The sequence below is a fragment of the Lichtheimia ornata genome (genome assembly GCF_029851405.1).
Source record: "Lichtheimia ornata isolate CBS 291.66 chromosome Unknown scaffold00008, whole genome shotgun sequence".
Taxonomy (NCBI): Eukaryota; Fungi; Mucoromycota; class Mucoromycetes; order Mucorales; family Lichtheimiaceae; genus Lichtheimia; species Lichtheimia ornata.
Window position 1 is genome coordinate 352,604 of NW_026695328.1, and position 25,570 is coordinate 378,173.

The 25,570-nt window shown below is 43.8% G+C and overlaps 8 protein-coding genes across 8 annotated transcripts; 4 read left to right on the forward strand and 4 right to left on the reverse strand.

Moving 5' to 3' along the window:
* Positions 1-43: 43 nt before the first annotated feature.
* Positions 44-1,603, forward strand: O0I10_002757 (uncharacterized protein; the record flags this gene model as incomplete). Its single annotated transcript, XM_058482837.1, has 1 exon — positions 44-1,603. The coding sequence occupies one exon, from the start codon at positions 44-46 to the stop codon at positions 1,601-1,603; it is 1,560 nt and encodes a 519-aa protein (XP_058346404.1).
* Positions 1,604-1,961: 358 nt separating this feature from the next.
* O0I10_002758 (ribosomal protein L13) lies at positions 1,962-2,727 on the forward strand (the record flags this gene model as incomplete). The annotated part of the gene is made up of 3 exons (XM_058482838.1): positions 1,962-1,979; positions 2,072-2,210; positions 2,273-2,727. 3 exons carry the CDS (start codon positions 1,962-1,964, stop codon positions 2,725-2,727), a joined length of 612 nt encoding a protein of 203 aa, XP_058346405.1.
* A 297-nt stretch (positions 2,728-3,024) lies between these two features.
* Positions 3,025-5,584, reverse strand: O0I10_002759 (uncharacterized protein; the record flags this gene model as incomplete). Its single annotated transcript, XM_058482839.1, has 12 exons — positions 3,025-3,162; positions 3,252-3,495; positions 3,552-3,646; positions 3,715-3,882; positions 3,934-3,976; positions 4,117-4,190; positions 4,246-4,337; positions 4,418-4,993; positions 5,060-5,110; positions 5,168-5,295; positions 5,376-5,451; positions 5,518-5,584. 12 exons carry the CDS (start codon positions 5,582-5,584, stop codon positions 3,025-3,027), a joined length of 1,752 nt encoding a protein of 583 aa, XP_058346406.1.
* Positions 5,585-5,913: 329 nt separating this feature from the next.
* On the reverse strand, positions 5,914-7,976 carry O0I10_002760 (uncharacterized protein; the record flags this gene model as incomplete). Its single annotated transcript, XM_058482840.1, has 6 exons — positions 5,914-6,083; positions 6,149-6,366; positions 6,425-6,721; positions 6,785-6,922; positions 6,979-7,522; positions 7,646-7,976. 6 exons carry the CDS (start codon positions 7,974-7,976, stop codon positions 5,914-5,916), a joined length of 1,698 nt encoding a protein of 565 aa, XP_058346407.1.
* Positions 7,977-11,889: 3,913 nt separating this feature from the next.
* O0I10_002761 (uncharacterized protein) lies at positions 11,890-13,113 on the reverse strand (the record flags this gene model as incomplete). The annotated part of the gene is made up of 3 exons (XM_058482841.1): positions 11,890-12,468; positions 12,524-12,775; positions 12,847-13,113. The coding sequence occupies 3 exons, from the start codon at positions 13,111-13,113 to the stop codon at positions 11,890-11,892; spliced, it is 1,098 nt and encodes a 365-aa protein (XP_058346408.1).
* A 228-nt stretch (positions 13,114-13,341) lies between these two features.
* Positions 13,342-17,688, forward strand: O0I10_002762 (uncharacterized protein; the record flags this gene model as incomplete). The annotated part of the gene is made up of 21 exons (XM_058482842.1): positions 13,342-13,400; positions 13,463-13,532; positions 13,591-13,692; positions 13,749-13,880; positions 13,948-14,158; positions 14,219-14,308; positions 14,364-14,446; positions 14,515-14,579; positions 14,637-14,775; positions 14,831-15,117; positions 15,177-15,396; positions 15,455-15,647; positions 15,703-15,887; positions 15,947-16,205; positions 16,261-16,514; positions 16,572-16,691; positions 16,745-16,873; positions 16,931-17,107; positions 17,158-17,250; positions 17,308-17,458; positions 17,519-17,688. 21 exons carry the CDS (start codon positions 13,342-13,344, stop codon positions 17,686-17,688), a joined length of 3,189 nt encoding a protein of 1,062 aa, XP_058346409.1.
* A 2,154-nt stretch (positions 17,689-19,842) lies between these two features.
* O0I10_002763 (aconitate hydratase, mitochondrial) lies at positions 19,843-22,573 on the forward strand (the record flags this gene model as incomplete). Its single annotated transcript, XM_058482843.1, has 5 exons — positions 19,843-19,875; positions 19,943-20,100; positions 20,189-20,866; positions 21,005-22,032; positions 22,110-22,573. The coding sequence occupies 5 exons, from the start codon at positions 19,843-19,845 to the stop codon at positions 22,571-22,573; spliced, it is 2,361 nt and encodes a 786-aa protein (XP_058346410.1).
* Positions 22,574-23,057: 484 nt separating this feature from the next.
* O0I10_002764 (uncharacterized protein) lies at positions 23,058-24,443 on the reverse strand (the record flags this gene model as incomplete). Its single annotated transcript, XM_058482844.1, has 7 exons — positions 23,058-23,105; positions 23,162-23,220; positions 23,282-23,630; positions 23,904-24,063; positions 24,119-24,214; positions 24,274-24,352; positions 24,422-24,443. 7 exons carry the CDS (start codon positions 24,441-24,443, stop codon positions 23,058-23,060), a joined length of 813 nt encoding a protein of 270 aa, XP_058346411.1.
* Positions 24,444-25,570: the final 1,127 nt, after the last annotated feature.

The window sequence follows — 25,570 nt, forward strand, 5'->3', positions numbered from 1 at the left end:
TTACTCCATTCGCTCTTGTTTTCACCCATTGCTTTTCTCCATCATGTCGACCCTGATTCTCTTTTGCATTCTTGTTTTATTTCTGCTATGGCTGTGCCAAGACTATCCTACGTGGCGACGAGAACGACGACGACAACAACTCGATGGTAGCAGTAGCAGTACTGGAAAAGATAATACACCCACAGCATCAACTACCACACCATCATCATCATCATCATCATCCACCGCATCCACGACAACAAAAAAGGAAGAGAAGGAGGATGGCAAAAAGCCTTCGTTTTCTTTAGCTCATTACATCCTAGCAACACCTTTGGCAGTAGTTTACATGGTGATACGATTGATCTTGGATGCATTACGGCATGCAATCTATTACACCTTGTGGGGCATCGAAAAAGCAGCACCACATGTGGATGATTGGTTATTTGACAAGGTGACAGTATGGATTCCTGCCAAACTGGAACAATGGCAACAATGGTGGGAGGATCATGGAAAGAGACACTTGCAGACAGTACAACGCTACACCAAGCAACGACTTTTACCGGCATTGATCCAAGGGGTGGAAACTACCGTGGTTGCTCTCGTCTATGGTGGGCGTGAAGCAGCACGACTATGGGATCAAATGATGTTGGCATGGCAACGATTCATGCAACAACACGACTGGCAACAATTGGCATCCGATCTTGTGGACGTCTTGACACCGATGGCTCTACGTATAGCAAGACTTGCTGCGATGGTATACCATGGTACCCTTCGTATTGGCCAATCACTTAAGCAAGATGCTCTATGGGTATGGACCATTGCTATCCCTTTTATCGTCAACAAGGTGGCAGCTTCTTCCAATACGATACGACGTATCCTCGATTCTTGTTGCATAGCTGGTATCTGGATCACGGATCATGTGGTCACGCCTATGGTACGCATAATTCAACCTGCCATGATCAAGACGGCGGATACGATTCTTGGCATTGTACAATCACCCACATTTATCCGATTACGATATGATTGCTATCGTGCGATGGCAGTGCGCTTTGTATGGGTCGTTATGGAAAGTATGACCATGATACAAGATATGAGTATTTGTGTGGAATGGGTGATTGTGCATACATTGGTCCCTTTGATCTCGTGTTACTTTAATGAAATCCAACCACGACTCGCACACGTCTATCATTATATGGTCGCTTTATTGGTTCAACAAATACTTATGCCTATCTACCAGCGGTCGTATCCACTATGCATCACTCTATATACCTCCATTGCAAGACCAATTGCCATGGCCATTCATCAAGCTACGCAACATACATACAAGGTGGTGTCATTATTGGGACAACGAGCGATTCAAATTACTGTACAAGCATTACAACATATGTGGCCCCTTGTATCTGCTACCAGTCAATGGCTCCAACGACAGGCACCATTTTTATACGAGTTGTTTGCATCGATTCATTTCAAGGTGGATTGGCCAAGTTTGGGACAAGATGTCATGGGGATGGGTCGTTGGATGGTAACACAGGCTGAAAATGTGTTGGCATCCTTTGAACGCACCTTCTCAGAATGGATCAAGGATCAATCTTTACCTGAAGATGATAAAGTCAAAGTCCAATAAATGGCTCATTTGTCTACGTAAATGTGTGGAAGCAATGTGATGGCAGGAATATGGGCAATCAAATGGAATTGGTGCCTTTATTGTGATATTGATAGGTGGATAAAAGAGGACAAGCAGACTTTGCTACAAGTCCATCATCAAGTTGGGCTTTAAATGTGTGTCAGCCATAAAGCAGTAATAGGATGGATGGAACAAAGTCTTTAAGGGGATTCATGCGGGTACCCAAAGTCAGCTGGGTTGTCTAAGAAGCGGTGGCAGGCAGACTGGGACTAAGCCACAGTAAGGATGGGGCTAAGAATTTTCATACAACTGGATCAGTGGTCTCTCTCTCTCTCCTTTCACCACCTATCGAACCGCCATGTCGACTTTTGAAAAGGTTAGCAGCATGACGTCCATCGACTATGACGCACGTATCCATTGCGACATGAACCAACATTAAACATATACATTCGTATACACACACCTCAGGTTATTGTCATTGATGGCAAGGGTCACCTTCTTGGCCGTCTCGCCTCTATTGTCTCCAAGCAAGCCCTTAGCGGTCAAAAGGTCGTCGTTGTTCGTTGTGAAGAATTGAACGTTTCTGGCGAGTTTTTCCGTAACAAGCGTATGTACTCGTTTATGGATCCAGCATTGGATAGTGTATATGCTAACCTATTGTTATAATAGTCAAGTACCACTCTTACTTGCACAAGCAGAACCGTGTCAACCCTCGTCGTGGTGGTCCTTTCCATTTCCGTGCTCCTTCTCGCATCTTGTACAAGGCCATCCGTGGTATGATTCCTCACAAGACCGCTCGTGGTGCTGCTGCTTTGGATCGTATCAAGCTCTTTGAAGGTGTCCCTGCTCCTTATGACAAGGTCAAGCGTATGGTGATCCCTGATGCCCTTCGTGTCCAACGCTTGAAGCCTGGCCGCAAGTACACCACTCTTGCCCGTATCTCCAAGGAATATGGCTGGAAGTACCAAGATGTCGTTGCCAAGCTTGAAGACAAGCGCAAGGCCAAGGCTGCTGCTTACCATGAGCGCAAGGTCGCCCTTGCTGCCATCGAAAAGAAGGCCATTGCCTCCAAGGCTGATGCTGTCAAGGACATTAATGCCTCTCTCGCTGCTTTGGGTTATTAAATGCATTAATTCTCCACACCTTCATCATCCCGTTTACTTCCTTCTATCCCACAATACATGATTCATTCTCAAGTGTGTATTTACCATGTTTTACAAAATGTGTGTGTGCTTTTTTTTTATTGTGTTTGTATGCTTGATATGTTGTTGTTGTTGTGTTTGCATTGGTGCTGCGTGTGTGTGTGAGTGAGAGAGTGAGTAAAGTAGATAGATATCATATATAATATAAATGTGTGAAGATAAAAGAATGTGCTGGTGGTGATAGTGGCATGATATAATAAAATGGGTGGGTGGGGTTCCTCAAGAACGACGAATCTTTTGCTTGACACGGCTTAATTGAGAATCGACTTCATCCAACATTTCTTCAAGCTCTTCTTTACGTCTGCGTGACATGGGTCCTCCACCGGATAATGGGATCTTGCTATAATCGGATTGAAGCTATATTCCATTACATGTTAATCCCTGATGCATGTGATTCAAGTCCATGGGTATACATTCTTCTCCCCCCTCACCTTGCTCCGATATACCTTTTCCTTTTCTTTGGTGAGTTTCATCAACTCACGATCCAATTCATTCACCTCCTCATAATAACGGGTGGGTTGTTTACGATGGGATGATACATCAGATTCACCGCTCGTCACTGAAGATTGTGGGGTATTGTATTGCTGTTGCTGTTGTTGCTTGATAGGAATGGATGAAGTCGATGAACGAGTGGAAGGACTGGGTGGTAAAGAACCTCGTTGTTGTTGATGTGTGGTAGTGTCATCTTGGCTATACATTACAATAAGTACTCGAAATATCCACAAAAGAATCACGTCTACTATTACCTTTGCTGTTGATGATTGAATGCTTGTGCTTTCATTAATTGATCCATGGTAGACCGCAACAATGCGATTTGATCATGTGATTGTGCAAGCTCCGTCTACAACCAAAAACGCCATGTTAATGCTATCATCATCATTGGATTACAAAACACACGATCATATATACCTTGAGCCTATCGATTTCATGATCCTTTTCAGCAAGTTGGCGGTCTTTCTCCTGGATGATATGCTCCTTTTCCTTGAGCTCATGGTCTTGGTTCCTTAGAGCATTATCCTTTTGCTTCAAAGTCTCTTTGAGTGTATCACGCTCCTCTTGAGCATCTTTTTGCAATTGCTACAATCCGTGTATGAGCATCGTGTATATCTATAGACATACATCACATACCTCGATATCAGATTTCCATTGATCCACTTGATAGGATTTGTCTCTATCCAATACAAAATAAGTTTTTTTTTTCTCTTGGCCTCTTTCCCCCCTTGAACCATTGGCCCTCTCTCTCTCCCCCCAACTCCTTTGTGAAATCTTAACCCCCTTGCATGCTCCTCTCTCTCTCTCTCTTTCTCCTACCTGGCAGTATTGTTGCTCATTTTGAGTTTATCCATCAAAACATTCAAATCTTCTTCACGAGTCTTGTTCTTTTCCTATAGTAGAATCAATGAGATCAATGTTGTTTCGATACAAATCTCCAGTCCTTACCTTTTCTTCCTCATATTTTTGCTGCAATGATTCTTTTTCTTCCATGAGATCATCTAGCATTTGACTAAAGTAATCCAAATCCTTAGCCACCGCTGCATATCAAAATCGGGTTAGCTCATCTCTTGTACGCCCAAACCACTCCCATAATCCAACCCCCCCCCAAATGACATACCTTCTTTTTGACCTTGAAGGACCTTGACGATGGATCGTTCTTTTTCCAAGTCTTTTAAAAGAGATTGAATGGTAGGTTGAGATTGTTCATCCGCTGTAGTTGTTGTTGTTGTCGCATTCTTGGTAGAATTGGCAAGACTACTAGCACTTTGTTTCTTGTTGAGACTTTTGTTGGATGATTGAGATCGAATCTTGTTGCCACCAGCAGCAACACCACCTGGGATTTGAGATGGTTTGCGTAGTCTAGTAGAAGAGGTGGTAGGTGTTGGACGAGGTGTAGAAGGTGATTGTTGTTGTTTGTTGGATGCACTACTACTGCTACTGGTGCTAGTGGATGTGGTGGACGAAGGTGTACTTTTGATATTATTGTTATTGTTGTTTGATCCAGTAGCAGCGATGGCGGCTACAGCGGCTGCTTTAGATGCATTGGAATGATATCGAGGTCGAGCTAAACGAGAAGGGGTCGTTGAAGTTGTCTTTGTTGGTGCCACTGAGGATGATGATTTGTCGGTATTTGTTGGTTTGGGTGGCACAGGTGCTACATCATGCGTTTGTTGTTGTTGCTTGTCCTCTTCTTCTATCGATGTAAAATAGCATCAGCTGTTATTCTATTTCCCCCATTCTCCTTCAATGTATATAATACCTGGTTGTTCTGCCTGACTGGGAGGTGGTGTTACAGGCTTTTCTGGTGTGGCTAATCATCTAGGATGAGTTGTCATTTCATATTAAAGATGAGTGTGTGACACTTTACCAATATCCAATGATGGAGGTGGATCATTCTTAACAGCGGCGCTTAGACATGGCATGGATGGTTGATTCGTAGGTGCAGGACGCGCTCGTAAAGAGCCCATGCTTTGACGTTTATGCGGGAAGAATCCACTATACAAGCGTATCATTATTAGTGCCTTGTTGAAAAGGGAGAAGGAAGGAAGGAAGAACATTGGATCCCCTTATCCTACCTTAGTCGTTTGCTCTTGACCGACTTGTCGTCGTCAGCGTCATTGCTAGGTGGTTGTTGTGTATGTTGCTCGGATACTATTCAATGGTCGAGTAGTCAGCCAATGGGGCCACCCCATGGACGAGGTTGTTACTACAACTGACCTGCGGATGACTTTTTCCCCAGACCCAACTTTTTCCAAAACTTTGGAGTGGAAGACTTGGAAGACATTGCGACAACAAGGAAGAGTCCAAAAGGACAATGGAAAGGAGCGATGAGAAAATGGGAATGAAGAAAAAGGAAAAAGAAAGTGATGGACAAAGAAGTGAAAGTGAATATGACAGTTGAACAAGGTAATGTGCCTCGCTTCCATCTTTATTTTTTCCTGCGGAGATAGTGTGTGTATGTGTGCCTTTCTACCCCTCAAACCACGCGCTTGCATTTCATCCCGGGTTTTTATGGTGGGTGCAACATCATTGTTCTCTCTCTTTGCTCGCTCGCTCTCTTTCTTTCTTTATATAATATATACTTTTTTCCAATGCAAAATGATGAAATCTCCCTCAATTGGGAGTTTGACTATCTTGTGAATGAAATGGATCTGCTATGCTAGTAGTAGTAGTCGTCGTCGTAGATGAATTCCGTTTCCTACTAGTGCCTCGTGGTTTTGTATCGCTTCGAATTGGTATCTTGACGCCTTGTTTTGCAAAGCACTGGGACAATGCGGTGGGTGCTATCATCACAATCAATTTCCCTATTCTTTCTCTCCCTCCCTTTCCCTATCTCTTTGTCACTTACAAACAACACCTGGAAATGCCTTTGCTGTATAAGCTATAAACACATCCGAAAAGGCGGTTGTCACGACATTGCTGATGCTTTGAGTATTTACAGTATGCTGCTTGGGTGATGATGGTAATGAAGGTGATGATGCCGCTGCTGCTGCTGCTGCTGCAGTGTTGCTGCTAATAGTAGTAGTGCTTGGTGTTGTTGTAGTAGTATTAGAGGAGTGTATCAATCTACATGGAGATGAGCAATTCGTCTCTTTGATTAAATGAATCTTCTTGCATCACTTACGAAGTTCCAATGTTCAACAAAGAAAATAAAAGACGAAATTTGCCTTCAGATCGTAAACTGAGGTCATGGAATACATAAAAAATGCCAAACTCGCCATCCACATTATAGAGTTTAGCTCCCGTGGCAACACAGGCACCCACAAGGTTACGCATAGCAACGGAAGAAGAAGCATGACTTGATGTAGCCGCCGTTGATGATGATGACGATGATGATGCGGAATAGACCATGTTGGCAGGTTTAGCCATGTCTTGTTGCCAACAATCACAAAACACCACCAAAAAAGAGGTATCAATATCACTAAAAGAGAGGGGCACATGTCAATAGGGATCGTTATCATCAGCATCACGACAAACCTATTACCGAGCTGGAATCAGGGTACCATCCAAAGTACGCACAATTAATTGTACAATGGGAGGCGGTGATATGGGTCGGCGATCCTTGTCACCAAATCCGCACATTCGCGCTCTAGAAGGTTGCTGCACCACTTTTAATTCAAATCTAAAAAAGAAAATTAGAAACACACACGTGTACGGATATTACATGTACACACTTACTGAGCATTCTGTAATTGGTCAGATGAGATGATGGGCTCTTGTCTTGAATGCAAAGACTCGTTTTGATGATCGTCCATCATGGCTGAAGGTGTTGTTGCAGGCGTTGGTGTAGGTGTTGTAGTAGTAGTAGCTGTTGTTGTAGTTGTCCATGCTTGTGCATACGGCAATGAATGTAGCCCTGGTGACCATGGATCATCATTTTGTGTTGCAATGCAAGAAGAATTACTACTTCCTGGTGCCCTTGCCATCGAAACCAGTCGACCAAATAAAGCTTGTTCTTGACATTGTTGTTGTTCTTTTACGTATTCAAAATCTTCCAAAGCAACAGCGGCGGCGGCCTGCGCTACCATTGCTGCTTCTTGTTGCTGTTGTTGCTGTTGCTGCTGTTGTTGTTCCATAGCTGCTGCTTGTTCGATGGCTGCTACTTGTTGCTGCCACATATGGTGTTGTTGTTGTTGTTCGCTTGCTGCCAATGATGAGGATGCTCTCGAGGGACCTGGAAGAGGTGTCAACGTAGGATCATATTGTTCTTGTTCATGTCGTCCTAAACAAACATTGACGTACGTACTTAGGAACCCGGTCCCTTTTACGATGATGGTGATGATGATGACGACGACGCGGTATATATAAATATCTACCTTGTCAAGGCGCGTTCAACTGAACTTACCTGGCAAAAAGATCGGAACTGAAGATCCAGTAATCACTCCATCGTCAACATTCTCCCCCAAATAGTACGGGTAAAAAGGTTGCTGTTGCTGCTGTTGCTGTTGTTGAGTAGCCGTGTCTATCAAATACTGATGATGGTGTATGCTACTACCATCATCTTGTGTTGCAGTCATAAACGTTGGCATCGGCTCATCGTCCAAAAGGCGTTGTTGTTGTGGTTGTTGTTGATACTGCGTAGAAAGATCATGATGATAGGGACTACGTGTTTGCTCAGTTGTTGACTTTGATGAATCATCTTGTTGATATTCGCCCGTCCCACCAGACGGCAACATGGCAAATCAAAAAAACTATTATGTGTGCGTTGCTATCGAAACAGTCGCCAAAGGACTTTGTTATCAAAAGAAATGTAAGAGCTTGGCTGTTGACTTTTTGATGATGATGGTGATGATGGTGATAGTAGCTGTTGTTATCGATGTCGTGGTGAATAACGAAGCTTTATGTTTCAAAAGAAGAAAAAGAAGGGAAGAAAAAGGTGACCTGAGCCGCGGGGCAAGAAAAAAAAAGATACAGAAAGATAAAAGGGGGAGAGAGAAAGAAAAAAAAGGTGAATGAGTGAGAGAATGAATAAAAAGAATGCAAGGCAAGAGGCTGTCACGTACAAAAAAATACACTTGGCAAGATACACATATCAAAACCATCCTTGATACTGGTCATTCTCTGGCAGATGATGATAATGTTTTCTCGGAGGTGGGCATGGCTGCTCACGCGCTGCATATACATCCCCTTCCCATCTATCTTTTTCCACTTTTTCGCACACCCACATATGCTCATGGATTATCATGCATGCATGCTATTTTTTCATCACCCCCACAAACCCAACCAAGCAACCCAGGTTGCCTACTACACACACGCATGTACGTATATATACACTCACATTGCTGCGTACTACTATTCGTTTTTGGGGGGTTCGTGGGGAAGTAACTTTTATGAATGAGACAACATGTATGACAGATCAAACCATTTTTACAATAACGGTGATGACAATGTCAAGTTTTTTTGACAATAAGGATGATCGGTGGTGTACCGTAGGGCAAACAATCAAGAACAAAAGAACACATGTGCCATGGTAATTCCATGGACGCACGTGCAGTTGCGAATAATAATGGTGGGAAATGCAAAAGTGTGTGCGTATACGTGTGTGTAAGCGAGTGTCCCATGACCTATGGGTTGTACACACAATAAGGCAAATGTGCAGTGAATGATGTCTACGCACAACCTTGGGAGCTCCTTTTAGTCTAGAACCAGAAGATAAAGAATGTAATGAAAAAAAGGTGCTGCCTTTCTCGGGTGTCCTCGTGTCTGGTGAAACCGTGTGGTACTGCCATCTGTGTCTAATGTATGTTGGTGTAAATGGTGGTGTGTGGCTTTACTCATTTGTCGTCATTGTTCTTGTTTTTTATACACCGCATATGCACAAAGAAGAGGGGATAAATGATGATGTGCAGTGTGTGTGTATGTGGTGTGTCTCGCGGTGTCTTTGGAAGGTAACACACGCACGCTAAATGATTTGACATTGTCGTGCACGTGTTGCAGTTTCAGACAACAGGCGTACAACAAAAGAGGTAAAATAATAGTTTTGAGAAAAAGCCGATCTCAAACATCCCCGTGGAGAGTGCAAAGAAAGCAAGGTCCCCCCTAATTGTTGCATTTGAAAAATGTTCGAGTACATGCAGCATCGTCCTACTACTGATGAACATCTGATAAGCAGTATCCCCATTGGCGGGCCGACAATGTTGCCGTCATCATCATCCTTCTATGTATCTTTTTGAAAGAAGTAGGCAGCTGCTAGTTGATATGCACAAAACAAGGTCACCACCGCTGTTGGGAAGAAACGGGTATATGGGTCAGAGGCATCAGACACAGAAAAAAAAAGAATGATGGGACTCAAAGATCAAGGGAGAGGGATTTGATTGGATATGATTTTATGATAAACATCAGGTCCCAGACATTGCTGATGTGGGCCCACCAACATGCGCGCACTGTGTCTCCCCGCACCACCTGCTGGTTTTTCTTGGCACTGAAACATTTTTTGGAGAATCTCTGGGCAATAGGATCAACGCATTGATACAGCTGTGCCTGGTAAGGTAGTCCTTAAGGAACTCTTATTTCATCATCAAGGCGATCATCATTATCTTTTCAATGATGCCTTGGTTATATAAATAAACGAGGGGCTGTTCAATGGATGTGGCAGCGTTCCACTGTCTTGGAGAGATAAAAAGATTGTTACAAACCTAATCCAATCGCAGCTAGATTTTGAGCGATGTTACCATGGAATTTTCAAAAAAGTGATAACGACGCTCAACCTTAATGCTAACGTGGCCGTGGATCAGTTTTCGCATGACACACCTTATCTTGTTTTGTGTTGCCATTCGTACGATATCAATCCACCCACGATCGCAGTGGCTGCTACTGCTGACTTTTTTTTTGTGGGAAATTACACGGTTTCGACATGCAGCAGTAATAGCAGCAGTAACTTTTCCCGATGATGTCCGTCACTGGTTGTGCAAAATCGAGATGAGATGGGCCAAGGGAAAAAGTTTGGGTAATAAGATTTTTTGTGCCTTCCCTTCTATCCTTTTGGAAATCAGAAAAACACACATTCTGTTTCCATGGCAACAAATGAATCAGGTGATGATGACGAAGGTTGTTGTTGAATGCCAATGACAAACAACAACATGATGATGTCTTCGGGTAAAGGTCTAGGCATAGGTACCCTATCTCTCATACATAGGGACCCTCCCCCCGCATCTCCTTGTCAAATGGCGATTAAATTATTTACATCCATGTGTGTGCACGAATCCCACAGACAACAGTGAACTAGGCTACATATGCTCTAGTCGCATGCATCATGTTGCTGCGTTGTCACCAAACCACCCACGTGTTGGAATGCCTTTACATGTCTCAACACTGATACGTATCATTACGTAAATAGTGACAGCCAATGTAACCATGGCAACCGTATACAAGAAGAGTGACGCAATAAAGAAACAAGCTCGCAACATGTTACCAAGCCATCTACTACTACAACATGCATACCTGCTTACGCCCCATGTGTTTCAAGGAAAGTTGATCTCGCATTCTCGTTTGAAATTGTTGACATGGCAACCATGTTTGCAGCCCGCCAACAAGAGAGGCTATGATCGTTGGTGTAGTGAATGATGTTGAAACCAGGGATCGGCAAAAGTTTAGAATGATTTACACTCCACCCCTCAAGATTATGCAGCCGTGCACGAAAAAAAATGATCCGCTTCTCCACATACAAGCACGCACTTTGCGTCGAAGCTATACTATAACCCAGCGATCATCTCATGTCTATCGGGCATAGCACCTCTCTATAAATATTTACATACACCGCAGCTTCTTTTTCCTTTAGTAAAAGAATGCACGGGCCATCATGTATGATTATCAGCCAGGGTCTCTTTGTCAGCGGAGCACATGATGTATTATAAAACTGCGGCATTATATCGATAGCGGGGCTTTTCATAGAATACCTCTAACGCGTTTGCTAGCACCTACGGATTTGCAACTCCTTAGGCGTATATCAATGTATGCATTTCATGCTTAAAAGCGACACTTTTTAGCGTGAACCTATACAATCGGAGTGAGACTGTTGCGATATTGAAAGACATTTGCTGCTATGTAGCATATTGTTGTCATCGATTGCTTATTGAAAAGCTGATATCACTTCCAATCTAAATGACTAGTCATGGTCATCGACTCGACAAGGGCAAGCCATGAGATCATCTCACGTCCCCACCCTGGCCATCATAATCATCAGGGAACAACCTTCTTCAATGCATGTTTATTCTCAAGATCTCAAGACGATACGTACTACGTATCTTCAAAAGCCTAATTTCCGTATACGTTGGAGGGGGTTCATTGTATGACGTGTATATGAGAAGAATGGATTAAAGTTATTCATCGAAAATAAAGTTCATTATAGTGGAGACAATGTTCACTATCGCGATCCAGAGCATTGTTAAATGACATGTGTCGTACACATAATAGCATCATTCATGGGTTGTTGCACAAACTTAAACTAGATTCTTCTATACAAGAACGGAGCCATAATAGCCTGCTGTCGACAACAACAACAAACACACACACAAGAGCAGCTGTTACAAGAGAGATTTCCCCCCGTATTTTTTAATGGAAACAAGGGTGTGCTTTTTTGTCAAAGAGTATTTACATGGTGGGATGACGTTTTCGGATAGCGAGTTGTTGCTGATCCTTGAAGAGCTTTTGTAAATGCATGACGACTTGAGGCGAAGTGACATTATGAGAACGGCTGAATTCATTGGCCAAGGCTAATGGGTCATCATATAAGCGTACAGGGACTTGGACGGTGTTGCCAGATTCAAGTTCAATGTTGATACGAATGACGACAGGATTAATTTGTTGCTTTGGAGCAGCAGTAGCAGCAGATGCCGGTTTGAAAGGATGATGTTGCAAATTGGGATTCACGGGTATTGGAGAAAGACCAGGAGGTCTCTTGTTGTGGTTGGGTGAACTGATATGATCTCCAAGTTGATGAATGGCATTACGGAATAAGCCAGGTGGAGGTCGCATCGATGCCGGTCTTTGAGGTCGTGGATCAGGTTTCAAAGATGTTGCCATTCCTCCATAAGGTTCATATTCAGAAGCAGTAGTCGTAGTAGTAGTAGTAGTAGCAGGAGGATGAGGATGAGAAGGAGTACGAGTAGCATAAGATGGTGATTGAGTAGTAGTCCTTTGTTGTTGTTGTTGCTGTTGCTGTTTGTTGTTCTAATAGAAAGGGATGAGATGATGAATTGCAAAGCCAATCAATCAATCAATTTACCTGTTGACCCGAGGATGGTGGAGGATGTTCCCAAAATGGTTCGGATACCAAGGATTGTTGTGTCCAAGCATTATTCACTTTAGGAGGTGGTCGGGTTGTTGTTGGTGGTGGAGGAGGAGGAGGTTGTTGATGTGGTTGAGAACGCTTCATGGATGATGTGGATGGTGTTGTTGATTGAATTGAACGTTTATGTTGTTCTTTGGCATTGAAGTTATGATAAGATGATGGTTTGGATGGTGCTTTTGGTGGTCTCTGTATCATCACAATATAAGCAAACTTTATGTATACACGCGCGCGCACAGACGTGTTCTTTTAAAAGGTACCTTTTTCTTATTGCTTGGTTGGGTAGAAGGTAACTTGAGTCGTTGACGTAGAATCTCGTCTTCATTGACAGGTTTATAGTTGCGCCCTTTACGATGCAGATCGCCACTGCCAATACCATTGGTCTTGATCTTGAATGAAGGGTCAAGTAACGTGTCCCAGCCGGCAGGTGCAGCATTGGTGTCATTCGGCGTGTTGACATGTTGTGCTTGGTCTCCCCATGCTGCCACTACTGGACCATATTCGTCGTCACTGTTGTCACTATCCATGTATGTGTGCGTCCGCTTCGAGGAGGTACAAAGGTACAAGCCAAAACAAGAAAGAGAGAGAGAGAGAGAGGGAAAGAGAGAAAGAGAGAGAGAAGCTGTTGACTGTGTGCCGCTCCAGAAACCCAATTATTGTGCTACGACACTAGGACACACACTTTTTTCGGTGTATGCTGCCATTGATGCTGCGACACACGTCTCTTTTCCCTTCCTCCACTACTACTTTCCGTCATGAAGCAACGTTTCAGTGCTCTCGACATTCGTGCAACTGTTATCAACTTTCGTGAACGGTACGCATTCAACTCGCCCTCCTCTACCCAACAGCAACAACTAGAACTCACTGATCGTCCAGGTTGACCAATCTGCGTCTGCAAAACATTTACGATGTCGATGCCAAGACCTTTTTATTGAAGTTTGCAAAGGTAAAGAAACAGATAACCAAGTTACACTATAAACACTATGCTCAACCAACTCGAATAGCCGGACGATAAAGAATTGGTGTTGATAGAGTCTGGTATTCGACTTCACAGTACACAGTTCAGCCGTGATAAGCAAGTGACACCATCACCCTTTTGTGCCAAGGTAAAAAAGCATTTATTCCACAAGTTGAAAGTATATTCAATCATCCTTGTCATTAGATTCGAAAGCATTTGCGTACGCGTCGTCTTACCAATGTTCGTCAACTGGGTGTGGATCGTGTCGTGGATTTCGAGTTTGCTGGCTCCGAGAAGAGTATTGGCTATCACATCATTGCCGAGTTCTATTCTTCGGTAAGTGGATTAGGAAGGAAAATTGGCAAGTAGGTATTGATTGACCATTGGTGGGTTATCTTTTTAGGGTAATATCATTTTCACCGATGAGGAGTATAAGATCCTTGCATTGTTACGTGTGGTCAACTCGGGTGATGTCAAGATGGCTGTCGGCGATACCTATGATGTTCAACGCGCATTGCCTGATTTCCCAAAAATCGAATTCAGCAAGTTGCAATCAGTACTTCGTAACGCTGGTCCCAAGGATACCCTTAAGAAGGTGCTCAACATTTCGTATGGTAAGATTGAGTCATTGCATCCAATGCACGTGCAACATACTAAGGATGGATCACGTGTAGAATATGGCCCGGCTATGGTGGAGCACATTATTTTACGTGCCAATTTGGATCCTGGCATGAAAGTGGCATCCGAATTTGATTGCTCAGATGGTAAGCATCATTTTATTGTCATATAGAGGTATATATCTCTTATACCTTTCAACAGATTCACCCGCCCTAAAGGCGCTTATGGATGCATTAAAGGAAGGTGATGAGATGATTGAATCCACCAAGAACAATGTTCCAAAGGTACGTGTGTGGGTGTGTCCCTTGACGATGGTGTGGCATGTCGATTGAAAATCAATTTTTCTTGTCAGGGTTACATTATCCTTTCGGAAAAGACAAAGACTGGTGAAGATGGCAAGCAGGAAACGATTGACATGTAAGCGTGTGCATATCTCTAATGACTCTATTGTATGGTGCTGACCATGTTTTAAAGCTATGACGAATACCATCCTTATTTATTCAAGCAACACGAATCCAAAAAGTACAACGAGTTCCCCAAGTTTGATGCCGCAGTGGATGAATTCTACTCTGCGATCGAGGCGCAAAAGATTGAGCTCAAGGCTATGCAGCAGGTAATATAGATATCATTGTCCGTTGTATCATTCAATTCACACATTTCGTATGTAGGAACAAGCTGCTCTCCGAAAGCTGGAAGCTGTGCGTCGAGAACAAGAGAGTCGTGTGCAAGGATTATTGGAGCAACAGTTGACCAATGTACGCAAAGCTGAGCTTATTGAAGAGAATGTTCCCATCGTGGATGCTGCCATCACCATTATCCGGAACGCTATTGCAAGTCAGATGGATTGGCGGGATTTACGCGAGCTTGTCAATCAAGAAAAGAGTCGTGGCAATCCAATTGCGCAAATTATTGATGATCTCAAGCTCGAAACCAACCAGATCACGCTATTGCTCTCGTATGTGTATTATAGGATTCGATGATATAGTCACATGGCTCATATGTAATTATCGCTAGGAGTACTGAAGATGAATCGGATACCAGTGACGAAGAAGGATCTGAGGATGAAGGAGAGGATGAGGATGAGGATGAGAGGGAGGAGCAACAACGACAACCTCAAGTGTACAAGATCGATGTTGATATCTCAGCAACAGCTTACGCCAATGCCCGAAAGTACTATGATCAAAAGAAGAGCACAGCGTTGAAACATGAAAAGACGATTGCTGCATCATCCAAGGTAAAAGGAAAGCATACACAAACTCATTCAGATGCTAATTTTTCCTATCTTTATGCAGGCCATGAAATCAGCCGAGCGCAAGATCAAAAAGGATCTCAAGGAAACGCGCATCACCACGTCCATCAACAAGATCCGCAAGCCGTTTTGGTTTGAAAAGTTCCTTTGGTTTATCTCCACTGAAGGATTTTTGGTGATTGCTGGTCGTGATATGCAACAAAATGAGATGCTAGTCAAGCGATACTTGCGCAAAGGTAAGGAGGAAAGGATAAACAGCAATGATAGGGTATTAATGTATGAGAAAATTAGATGATGCCTATGTTCACGCTGATTTGCATGGTGCAGCTTCAGTTATTGTGAAGAACAAGCCCGAATGTGCCGGTCAACCTATTCCTCCAAGCACTTTGTTTCAAGCTGGCATCATGTCTGTTTGCCAAAGCAAGGCTTGGGATGCAAAGATTGTCACTAGCGCTTACTGGGTTCATGCCGATCAGGCAAGTACGTCATATCCCATACCTTGGTACGTGTAACTAACACTATTTTCCCTCTTTAGGTTTCCAAATCCGCCCCCACGGGTGAATATTTGACAACCGGTAGTTTCATGATCCGAGGCAAAAAGAATTATTTACCACCTGTGCAACTCGTCTATGGTTTCGGCTATCTCTTCAAGTTGGACGAGTCATCCATTGGTAACCATGTCAAACGCAGCATCAACGAAGATGAAGGATCAACAACTGGACCATCGGCTGATGACATTGAATCAAAAATTGATACGTCAACCACAACACCCTCTGAAGTAAAGGAAGCTCAAGGTACGTTCATTGTATGGATCTATGGACAAGTATCTTATGATGTATGTTTCCATAGCAACACCACCCCAACCTGCTGCTGAGCAAAAGGAAAAGGAAAAGGAGGAAGAGGAAGAGGAATCATCATCATCGTCTGAAAGTGAGGAAGAGTTCCCAGATACACAGTTGGCTCCCGTTCAGCAACCAAAGCAAGAACCTGATGAAGCTGCCAAGGAGGAATGGAAAAAATATGAATTGGAACAGCATGGTTATGACCCTGATGCCGACAAATTACCAGAATTTGCCCAACCTGGTGCTGCAGCTGATAAAAAGGTATATGGCGTAGTATTGGAAATTGCATGGATGACCAACATGAGATTGGAATAATAGAGCAAGCAAGCCATCAGTGCTAAGGAGCGACGCCAAATGAAGAAGGGCAAAAAGGATGATCAAGGAGCTAGCCAGCAAGCATCCCAAAATGGCAAGGGCGGTAAAGCCAACGACAAAAAGGTAAATGAATGCATCCATGTACCCTTATAAGCTCTGACAAGATGTTATTAAAGCAACAGCAGCAACAACAACAGCAACAGCAGAAGTTATCACGAGGACAGCGCGCCAAAGCAAAAAAGATCAAGGAGAAATATGGTGAACAGGATGAAGAAGAGCGTCGCTTACGTATGGAATTGTTGGGAGTAAGTCAAGGGACGCACTTTGGATGTTTCAGCATTTTGTTGACAATGATTACCTAGTCAAACAAGGGACCTCAACCCAAGGGCAAAAAGGCAAAGAGGGAGGCCCAAGCCAAAGCCGAGCGACTTGCAAAAGAAAAGGAACTTGCAGAACGTAAGGCTGCTGCCGCTGCCAAGGAAGCTGAACGAAAAGCTGCTGAAGCAGCTGCTGCTAAACAAGAGCAGGATCATGAACAGGTACATACATAGGAAGAGCAAAGGGATATAAATTAACCCATATCTTATAGGTGGATGAGGAGCAGCATGGTGAAGAGGATACGGAGCAAATTCGTCAAATGCTCAAGGAAGAGAACATTACTATGCTTGAGGAAGATGAAGTGGTATGTGTGTGTGGATCATCCAAGGGTTGGATGTAAAGGCTAATCTTTTTTAAACAGGCTAATCTTTCTGTGCTGGATTCAATGACACCCAATCCATTGCCTGAGGATATCATTCATTTTGCCATTCCTGTATGTGCTCCCTACACATCGTTGCAAAAATACAAGTACAAGGTCAAGTTGACACCTGGCACACTTAAACGTGGCAAAGGTAAGCTTTATCAATGAGTCCCTCACGCAAAGAATCGCTTATTGATTATCCATCCAATAGCTCTGAAACAAGCACAATCTGTGTTTTTGAATTCATCCGAATCAACGGCGCGTGAAAAGGAACTCATCAAAAGTGTACCCGACATGGAAGCTATCAATACCATGATGAGTAAGGTCAAGGTATCAGCACCCAACCTTGAAGCTAGCAAGCGGAAAAAGGGCAAGAAATAGCTATAGACGTGTTTTTATTTTTTCCTCTAATGAAATCACTATTATTGATCCCATCCGATACATACAAATGATGATAACACTGTCTATGTGCAAAATACCCCGCATTTTGCCCACGTGTGTAACTTGATCATTTATTACTACGCATCTTGAACATGCACAATCTTGTAGGTGTGTTCCAAGAAGTTCATGAGCCAAACGCATACTACACTATGCACATCCAAGTTGCCTTGGTATTTGGGATGAGCAAAGCATATAATCCATTTTTCTCACATGGGGGTCAACATCATCATGACAAAATCCAAGAATGGTAGCAGTCAAGGTGGTATGAGGTAATTGGAAGATAAATGTGATTGTGTTGCATCACGTGTGAATTGACGTAACGATTTGGTGCTTACATGAGTGACACGTGGATTCCCCAGCAAGACAAAAACAGCTTACCGCAAAAAAGAATCAGCCACAGCATGTGCTTGTGCGCACGTCCACAATGCAAAACAAACACAGGGCCATGTTTTTGACAAGTATAAACAATGGGAAGCGTAAAGGGCCAAAAAGAAGGCATGGCCCTCTCTCTCGGCATATCTTTAAATTGATAACCTTGCTTATCTTTAAAAAATTTGTGCCGCACTATGGTTTCGCACGCTTACGTTATACCCAGATAAAGAGTCCGCACACACGCATGCTGCTGAAAGTCATTGCATCAATGCAAAAAGGTGCAAACACAGACGAGGAGGATGGCATTGTCGTGAGAGAGATTGACTTGTCAATCGTCAAAATAGGAGTAGAGACGCGAGATGATGATGATGATGCTGCAACAGGGCCAAGAAAAAGGGCCATGAGCAAGTAGTGGTATTAGATAACGTAAAAAAGAAGTGTCCTTTTTTGGAAACAAGGGGCCATTCGAAAGGGCCAGCTGTTTGGATGCTGTTGCCATGGCGGATATGTCTGCAGGTTGCCAAGGAGACCGTAAGGATGGATACGGGCCATGTTGAAGGGGCCAAAAAAAAACGTAACGTTGGAAGAGGTGTATGATGATGATGAGACTGAAAACCAAAGCTGATTGATGGGGCGCGTTGTTCTTTTTTTCTATCGCTTATTGTTGGAAACGTTCCTTTTCATTATGATTCAACGTGTTCATCTCTATTACTGCTGCTATCACAATATGACAAGGTCAATAGCTGATACATGATCGATTCGAAACATGACAATGAACGTGATCTTTTGAAGATTGATTGGTATGATGTCATGGGGTCATGCATAATGTGTGTGCTGTCAAACCTAGCCTTTGGAAAAGGCTCAAAGGATTTAACCGAAACAATGATGATAATAAATCAATGGGCTGATACATGGCATCTACAACAAGATGATGAGAAGGTCAAGGTGATGTCTTTTACAGAATGGTCCAAGAAATGAATATGACGGGAAAGTTGCTAATTCCAGCGGAGCCTACATGGAACGCGCTTTCGCGTGTCAGAGGTCAGAGGGCCATGTAAAAAGATTGGTAATACTAAACATCACGGCAGCAACAGCCGCAATAAGGTACGCTAAGAATAAACGTACCCCATACATATTGACGCATCGATGCGAGGCACATACATACATGATGCATGATGGAATTTAAGATCGGCATATGCATATACACACATAAGCAGGGAGAAGCTGCATACAGTATGTGTGTTGGTTGTGGTGTGTGTGTGTGTGTGGCTAATCTTTCAGCCTGCAGCGGGTTGTCGGAACAAATGTCATTTTTTCATGGCCCTTTTACGTGGCCCTGTTACGCCTATCACACCGCAAGCCCCCAATTTCCAGCTCACGTTTTCTCCTTGAAAGGACCCTTATGAACAAAGAAAAAGTAATAGATCAGTGGAGAAAGGTTGTGATCATTGATATCAAATGGCCCCTTTTGCCACATGCATGGGCCGTAAAGGAGAAAACAAAGAGGGGCCGAGAGGGCCATGCGTACCGAATCTGGTTTTTGCTTGGTGTGACGTTATCATTCAAGCACCGCTTGAAAGGAAAATCACGAACATATATCCTGGGGGATTTTTTTGCACACTTCTTGTTTACTTCTTCCTCACCTTCTTCACTCTTCCAACCCCCCTCTCTCTATTTAATCCATCAAGGTCTGTACCTTACATTGCAGTACCACACACCATGATGTCCTCCAATGCCTTTATGCGGGCCGCCAAGGTAAACAACAACACGCGACACACGACATTGACGAACCTGCATCCACTGACATGTGTTGCATACATAGGCTGCTGCCCCTGCTGTTCGTGCTCACGTTCCCTCTCGCACTTATGCTCAAGCTGCTGGTACTTGGGCTAGCCAAAAGGTTGCCATGTCCAACCTTGAAAAGGACAAGTTCATCAACTACCAAAGAATCGAGGACAACCTTGAAATTGTTCGCAAGAGGTAAATTGTTACACACCCAATCCCTTTTTTCACATGTGCAACACGAGATGTTGGTAAGAATCATGCTGATTCCCGTGTCACAATATAGATTGGACCGTCCCTTGACCCTTTCTGAAAAGGTTGTTTATGGCCATTTGGATGATGCCAAGAACCAAGATATCGTTCGTGGTCAATCCTACCTTAAGCTTCGTCCCGATCGTGTTGCTTGCCAAGATGCCACTGCTCAAATGGCTCTTTTGCAATTCATGTCTGCTGGTCTTCCCAACGTTGCTGTTCCTACCACTGTTCACTGTGATCACTTGATTCAAGCTCAAGTGGGTGGTCCTCAAGATTTGGCTCGTGCCATTGATATCAACAAGGAAGTTTACGACTTTTTGGCTACTGCCTCCGCCAAGTACGGTATTGGTTTCTGGCGCCCTGGCTCTGGTATCATTCACCAAATCATCCTTGAGAACTATGCTTTCCCTGGTGGTCTTATGATTGGTACCGATTCGCACACTCCTAACGCTGGTGGTCTTGGTATGGTTGCCATTGGTGTTGGTGGTGCTGATGCTGTCGATGTCATGGCCGACATTCCTTGGGAACTCAAGTGCCCTAAGGTCATTGGTGTCAAGCTTACTGGTGAACTCAACGGCTGGACCTCTCCTAAGGATGTCATCTTGAAGGTTGCTGGTATCCTTACCGTTAAGGGTGGTACTGGTGCCATTGTTGAATACCACGGTCCTGGTGTTGACTCTTTGTCTTGCACTGGTATGGGTACTATTTGGTAAGTAATCAAGCAAGGGGATACAAAAGTGGGATTTTGTGTGTATGTTTATACGCCACAATGGAGAAAAAGGGGTGTTTTTATTATTGAGTGATACGCCATCTGGATTATCTTAACTTACAAACCTACGCTTTATAGTAACATGGGTGCTGAAATTGGTGCCACTACTTCCATGTTCCCCTTCAACAAGCGTATGGGTGATTACCTTCGTGCCACCAACCGTGCCGATATTGCCAAGTACGCTGAGCAATTCCAACACAACTTGCGTGCCGATGAGGGTGCTCAATATGATGAGTTGATTGAAATTGACCTCAACACCCTTGAGCCCCACATCAACGGTCCCTTCACTCCTGATCTTGCCACCCCCTTGTCCAAGTTCAAGGATGCTGTTATCAAGAACGATTGGCCCCAAGAGCTTAAGGTTGGTTTGATCGGCTCCTGCACCAACTCTTCTTATGAGGATATGGCCCGCTCTGCTTCTCTTGTCCAACAAGCCATTGACCATGGTCTTAAGACCAAGGCCAAGTACACCATCACTCCTGGTTCCGAACAAATTCGTGCCACCATTGAGCGTGATGGTATCATGGATACTCTTACCAAGGCTGGTGGTGTTGTCCTTGCCAACGCTTGTGGTCCTTGCATTGGTCAATGGGATCGTCAAGATATTAAGAAGGGTGACAAGAACTCTATCATCACCTCTTACAACCGTAACTTCACTGGTCGTAACGATGCCAACCCCGCCACTCACTCTTTCGTTGCCTCCCCTGAAATCACCACCGCCATGGCCATTGCTGGTGACATGACCTTCAACCCCATGACCGACACCTTGATTGGTGCCGATGGCAAGCCCTTCAAGCTTCAACCTCCCTCTGGCGATGAGCTTCCTCGTGCTGGTTATGATGCTGGTGAGAACACCTACCAAGCTCCCCCTGAGGATCGTTCCCAAGTCAACGTTGCCGTTTCTCCTGAATCCAACCGTCTTCAACTTCTCAAGCCTTTCGACAAGTGGAACGGTCAAGACATCAAGGAAATCCCCATCCTTATCAAGGTCAAGGGCAAATGTACCACTGATCACATCTCCATGGCCGGTCCTTGGCTCAAGTACCGTGGTCACTTGGACAACATCTCCAACAACATGTTGATTGGTGCCATCAACATTGCCAACGGTAAGCTTTTTTATACATGATGTGGATATACAAAAAGAGAACAAGGGATATTTATGAATACGTGTTTTAATTTATAGGTGAGGCCAACAAGATCAAGAACGTCTTCACTGGTGAATTCGGTGGTGTTCCTGATGTTGCCCGTGACTACAAGGCTCGTGGTGTTAAGTGGGTTGTTGTTGGTGATGAAAACTATGGTGAAGGTTCTTCCCGTGAACACGCCGCTTTGGAACCCCGTTTCCTTAACGGTGCCGCCATTGTCACCAAGTCTTTCGCTCGTATCCACGAGACCAACTTGAAGAAGCAAGGTATGCTTCCTTTGACCTTCGCCAACCCTGCCGATTACGACCGTGTCCAACCTGATGACAAGGTTGACATCTTGGGTCTTACCGATTTCCAAGAAGGCAAGCCTTTGACTATGCGCCTCCACCACCAAGATGGCTCTGCTGAGGACATCACCCTTAACCACACCTTCAACGAGGGTCAAATCGCCTGGTTCAAGGCTGGTTCCGCTCTCAACTTGATGCGCGAGAAGTCTGCCTAAATATAAAGCATCTTTCACATCACACCATCTCACAAACATATTCCATCACGTATCCTCCCTAACACACACTCAGCATTTAACACTCTCTGTAATTGTAAATAAAAACGGAAAAAGTTTTTCTAAACAAATGGTCAAGAACACTACTATACGTTTCCATATCTTGTTGATAATAACAACCGATCACGACGATGATAGCATGTATAAGGTTGGGGATAAGATAGCATTTATGCATTGTCGACAGCTATACTATGTACATGATTGGGATTATAGGGGCTATACAACAACAATGACAACATTATGATTGTGTATCCTTGACGATTCCACCTTCTTCGTATCATGGCACTCGTGTTGGGTTATAGATCTCATTCAATCTTCTTTCACTGTATGGAGTCAAAGGCCGTGTTGAAATATTCCTTGGAGATAATGACCATGTTGAAGCTCGCTGCGTAACTCATTGACGCTCAAGCTGAAGGAAGCAGTTGTATCACCTTGTCAACCCAATCCAACTTTGCATATCCATATCGGGAGGTAGCTGTATCAAAAGGAATGTAAGCATGTACTTCATCAAGCGTGGTGATTAGGTTTTACCTTAATAAAGGAACCAAATACCACAATGACAACAATGGAAGTGGGGTAACAATGAAACACTAATGCGCAAATACTTTAGCACATAGGTTGTACACCAAATAAAGCCATCCACCATGATACCTACTGAATACCATCTCGGTCGCTGCTTTGTTGTATAGGAAAATGATGCAGCTGGACAAACTTTTCCCAAGTCGACAGCAATGAGAGTCTTAATGTTCTTGACATCGTTCTTCATGACATACGAACGCGCTTCTTCAAGCTTCACGTTATTGTCTTCCTTTGCACCTTTTGTCCAGCTGATGTAACCTTGAGAAGGTCGAACGCCATTGGTTTGGATGGATGCTGTTGGTGTGTACACGTTTTCAGAGGATCCTTCAATCATCTTTCTTGCTTTGCGGTTGTATGCTCGGTTCCTCCCAATCAGCTTGTCATCCTTCCTTGTAAGGTCCATCAAGAATCCAATAGCACCCTAGCAGGATCACGATTTGGGTGGGGTGTCTTTACCACAATGATCATAAATGTCTTGTTGTCTAATTAGAACACCAGCAAGTAAGGTTAACATCATAATCATCTCCATCCAAACTTGCACTTACAAGTTGTCAACGATATGTGTAGAAGCTTCTTAGCAATTTCAACAGGATCATTTACAGCCACCTCTCGCAATTTTCAAAGCCATGTCGTCTCTTGATGCCTAGTAGCGGGAATTAGCTATGCCTTCAGATAAATTACATTGGATACGTACAGCCTTAGCAACGGCCATCACTTCGTCAATGGAAACAGAGCGCATACGTTGAATACGAATGTGGGTGATTTCTTTGTTGATGCGTGCATAGAGATCGGCCGGCAAGCAACTTCTGCGATGCACATGCTTTCCACACCAGATGACACGGTATCTCTCCGGGCTACACAAGCAAAGTTAGTCAATCATTATGAGTATACAATATCGGGACACTAAACCTTAGTTGCATCAAATGTTGAGTGTTGACCGGGTCATCGAGGAAATCGCATGTACTTATGCCACCTGCAAAGGAGTCCTGAATTTCCCATCTCGGGCTGCGCATCGTCTTAATAACATACATCAATATACAAACGAAGATGATGGTCATACCTACCACAAAGGATCCATCAAGGAGCACAGCCAAATGTCATTAAGAAGCAATGAGCACACAAGTGGTAAAGCAATGAAGCGAGCTACATAGATGGATGCATCATGAGTACCCTCATTTTGGTGATCGCATCAAGACCATCCTTGAGACTTACCAAAGGCCATTGATGATGACATGCGTAAAGTAGAAAGAAAGGGTGGATGATGGTGTTGGCGACAACAGCCTTGTTTATATGTGAGTGGGCGTGGGAAGTGTTGTCATGATGGATTGAACTGATAAAGTGGTCAAGCAACTTGGAGCACGGAGTCGAAGTGATGAAAACTGATAAATCCACCTGTCGCTTCAAAGGTGACCTCTTGTAGGTGACATTAGTGTGTCCTCATCAGGGATAATTGTGTCGTTGTATTCTTGGTTGCTGCTGTCATAAACATCCTTCATTCATGATTGCAAAATAGCTGCTGCATGCATCGACTCGAGCATTCCAATATCATCCATAGCTTTGATCCATCTTCTTTCGTCAAAGATACATGCGCTCTTGTCAATTCCATCCAATCCATCATCATTCTCAGGCGTATCCACGTGGTATGATTCTTCGTCCCTGCTGATGGCACGCCAAGTAGCCAAAGCAACATTCCATGATTCTCATCACTGCACTTGGTTCCATCCATCCATCTTGGCCATCGCAAGTCCAATACGAAAGAGCCTCTGTGGTTGCTGCTGATATGCTTCCTTTCCCATCTTGCTGTTGTCTATCCCTTCTTGATGACTTTCCATCGCTGGTCAACCAGATGAAGATTGCTTGTATTGCCGTGTAATTGATAGCTGATATACATCATCCATAGAAATCCTTATGTAGTAAGCAAGTCGCTACACGTGAATAAAGCTGCTTATATACGATGGCCAGCTGCTGTTCGCGTATACAAGGTTGCAGGCGGGTTGTTGCAAATAAAGACCGTTTGAGACAATGAAGACCTTGCTAATAGCAACTGTTGGAATGCATGCTGTTGCATTTGATCGTGGCAGATGAGCGTGCAAGAGAGTGCGTTGTGTCAAGAGACTCGTGTGTTGTAGAAGAATGACAAGAAGGCTGCGTACACGCCATGAACGTGCCATTCAGACAAAGACAATCGGATCAGGGCGGTTGTAGGATTGACATGATGGGTTGAAGCAGGACAATCGTTCGTAGGTGGTAGCTGTATGGGCCAGCAATTGAGAATGGGAGGAAGAGGGAATAAAGTGGGAGTGGAAGAAGTGGAAAGTAAATCGGTCGGACTCCTCTTGTATAAATGCATGAACACTGTAC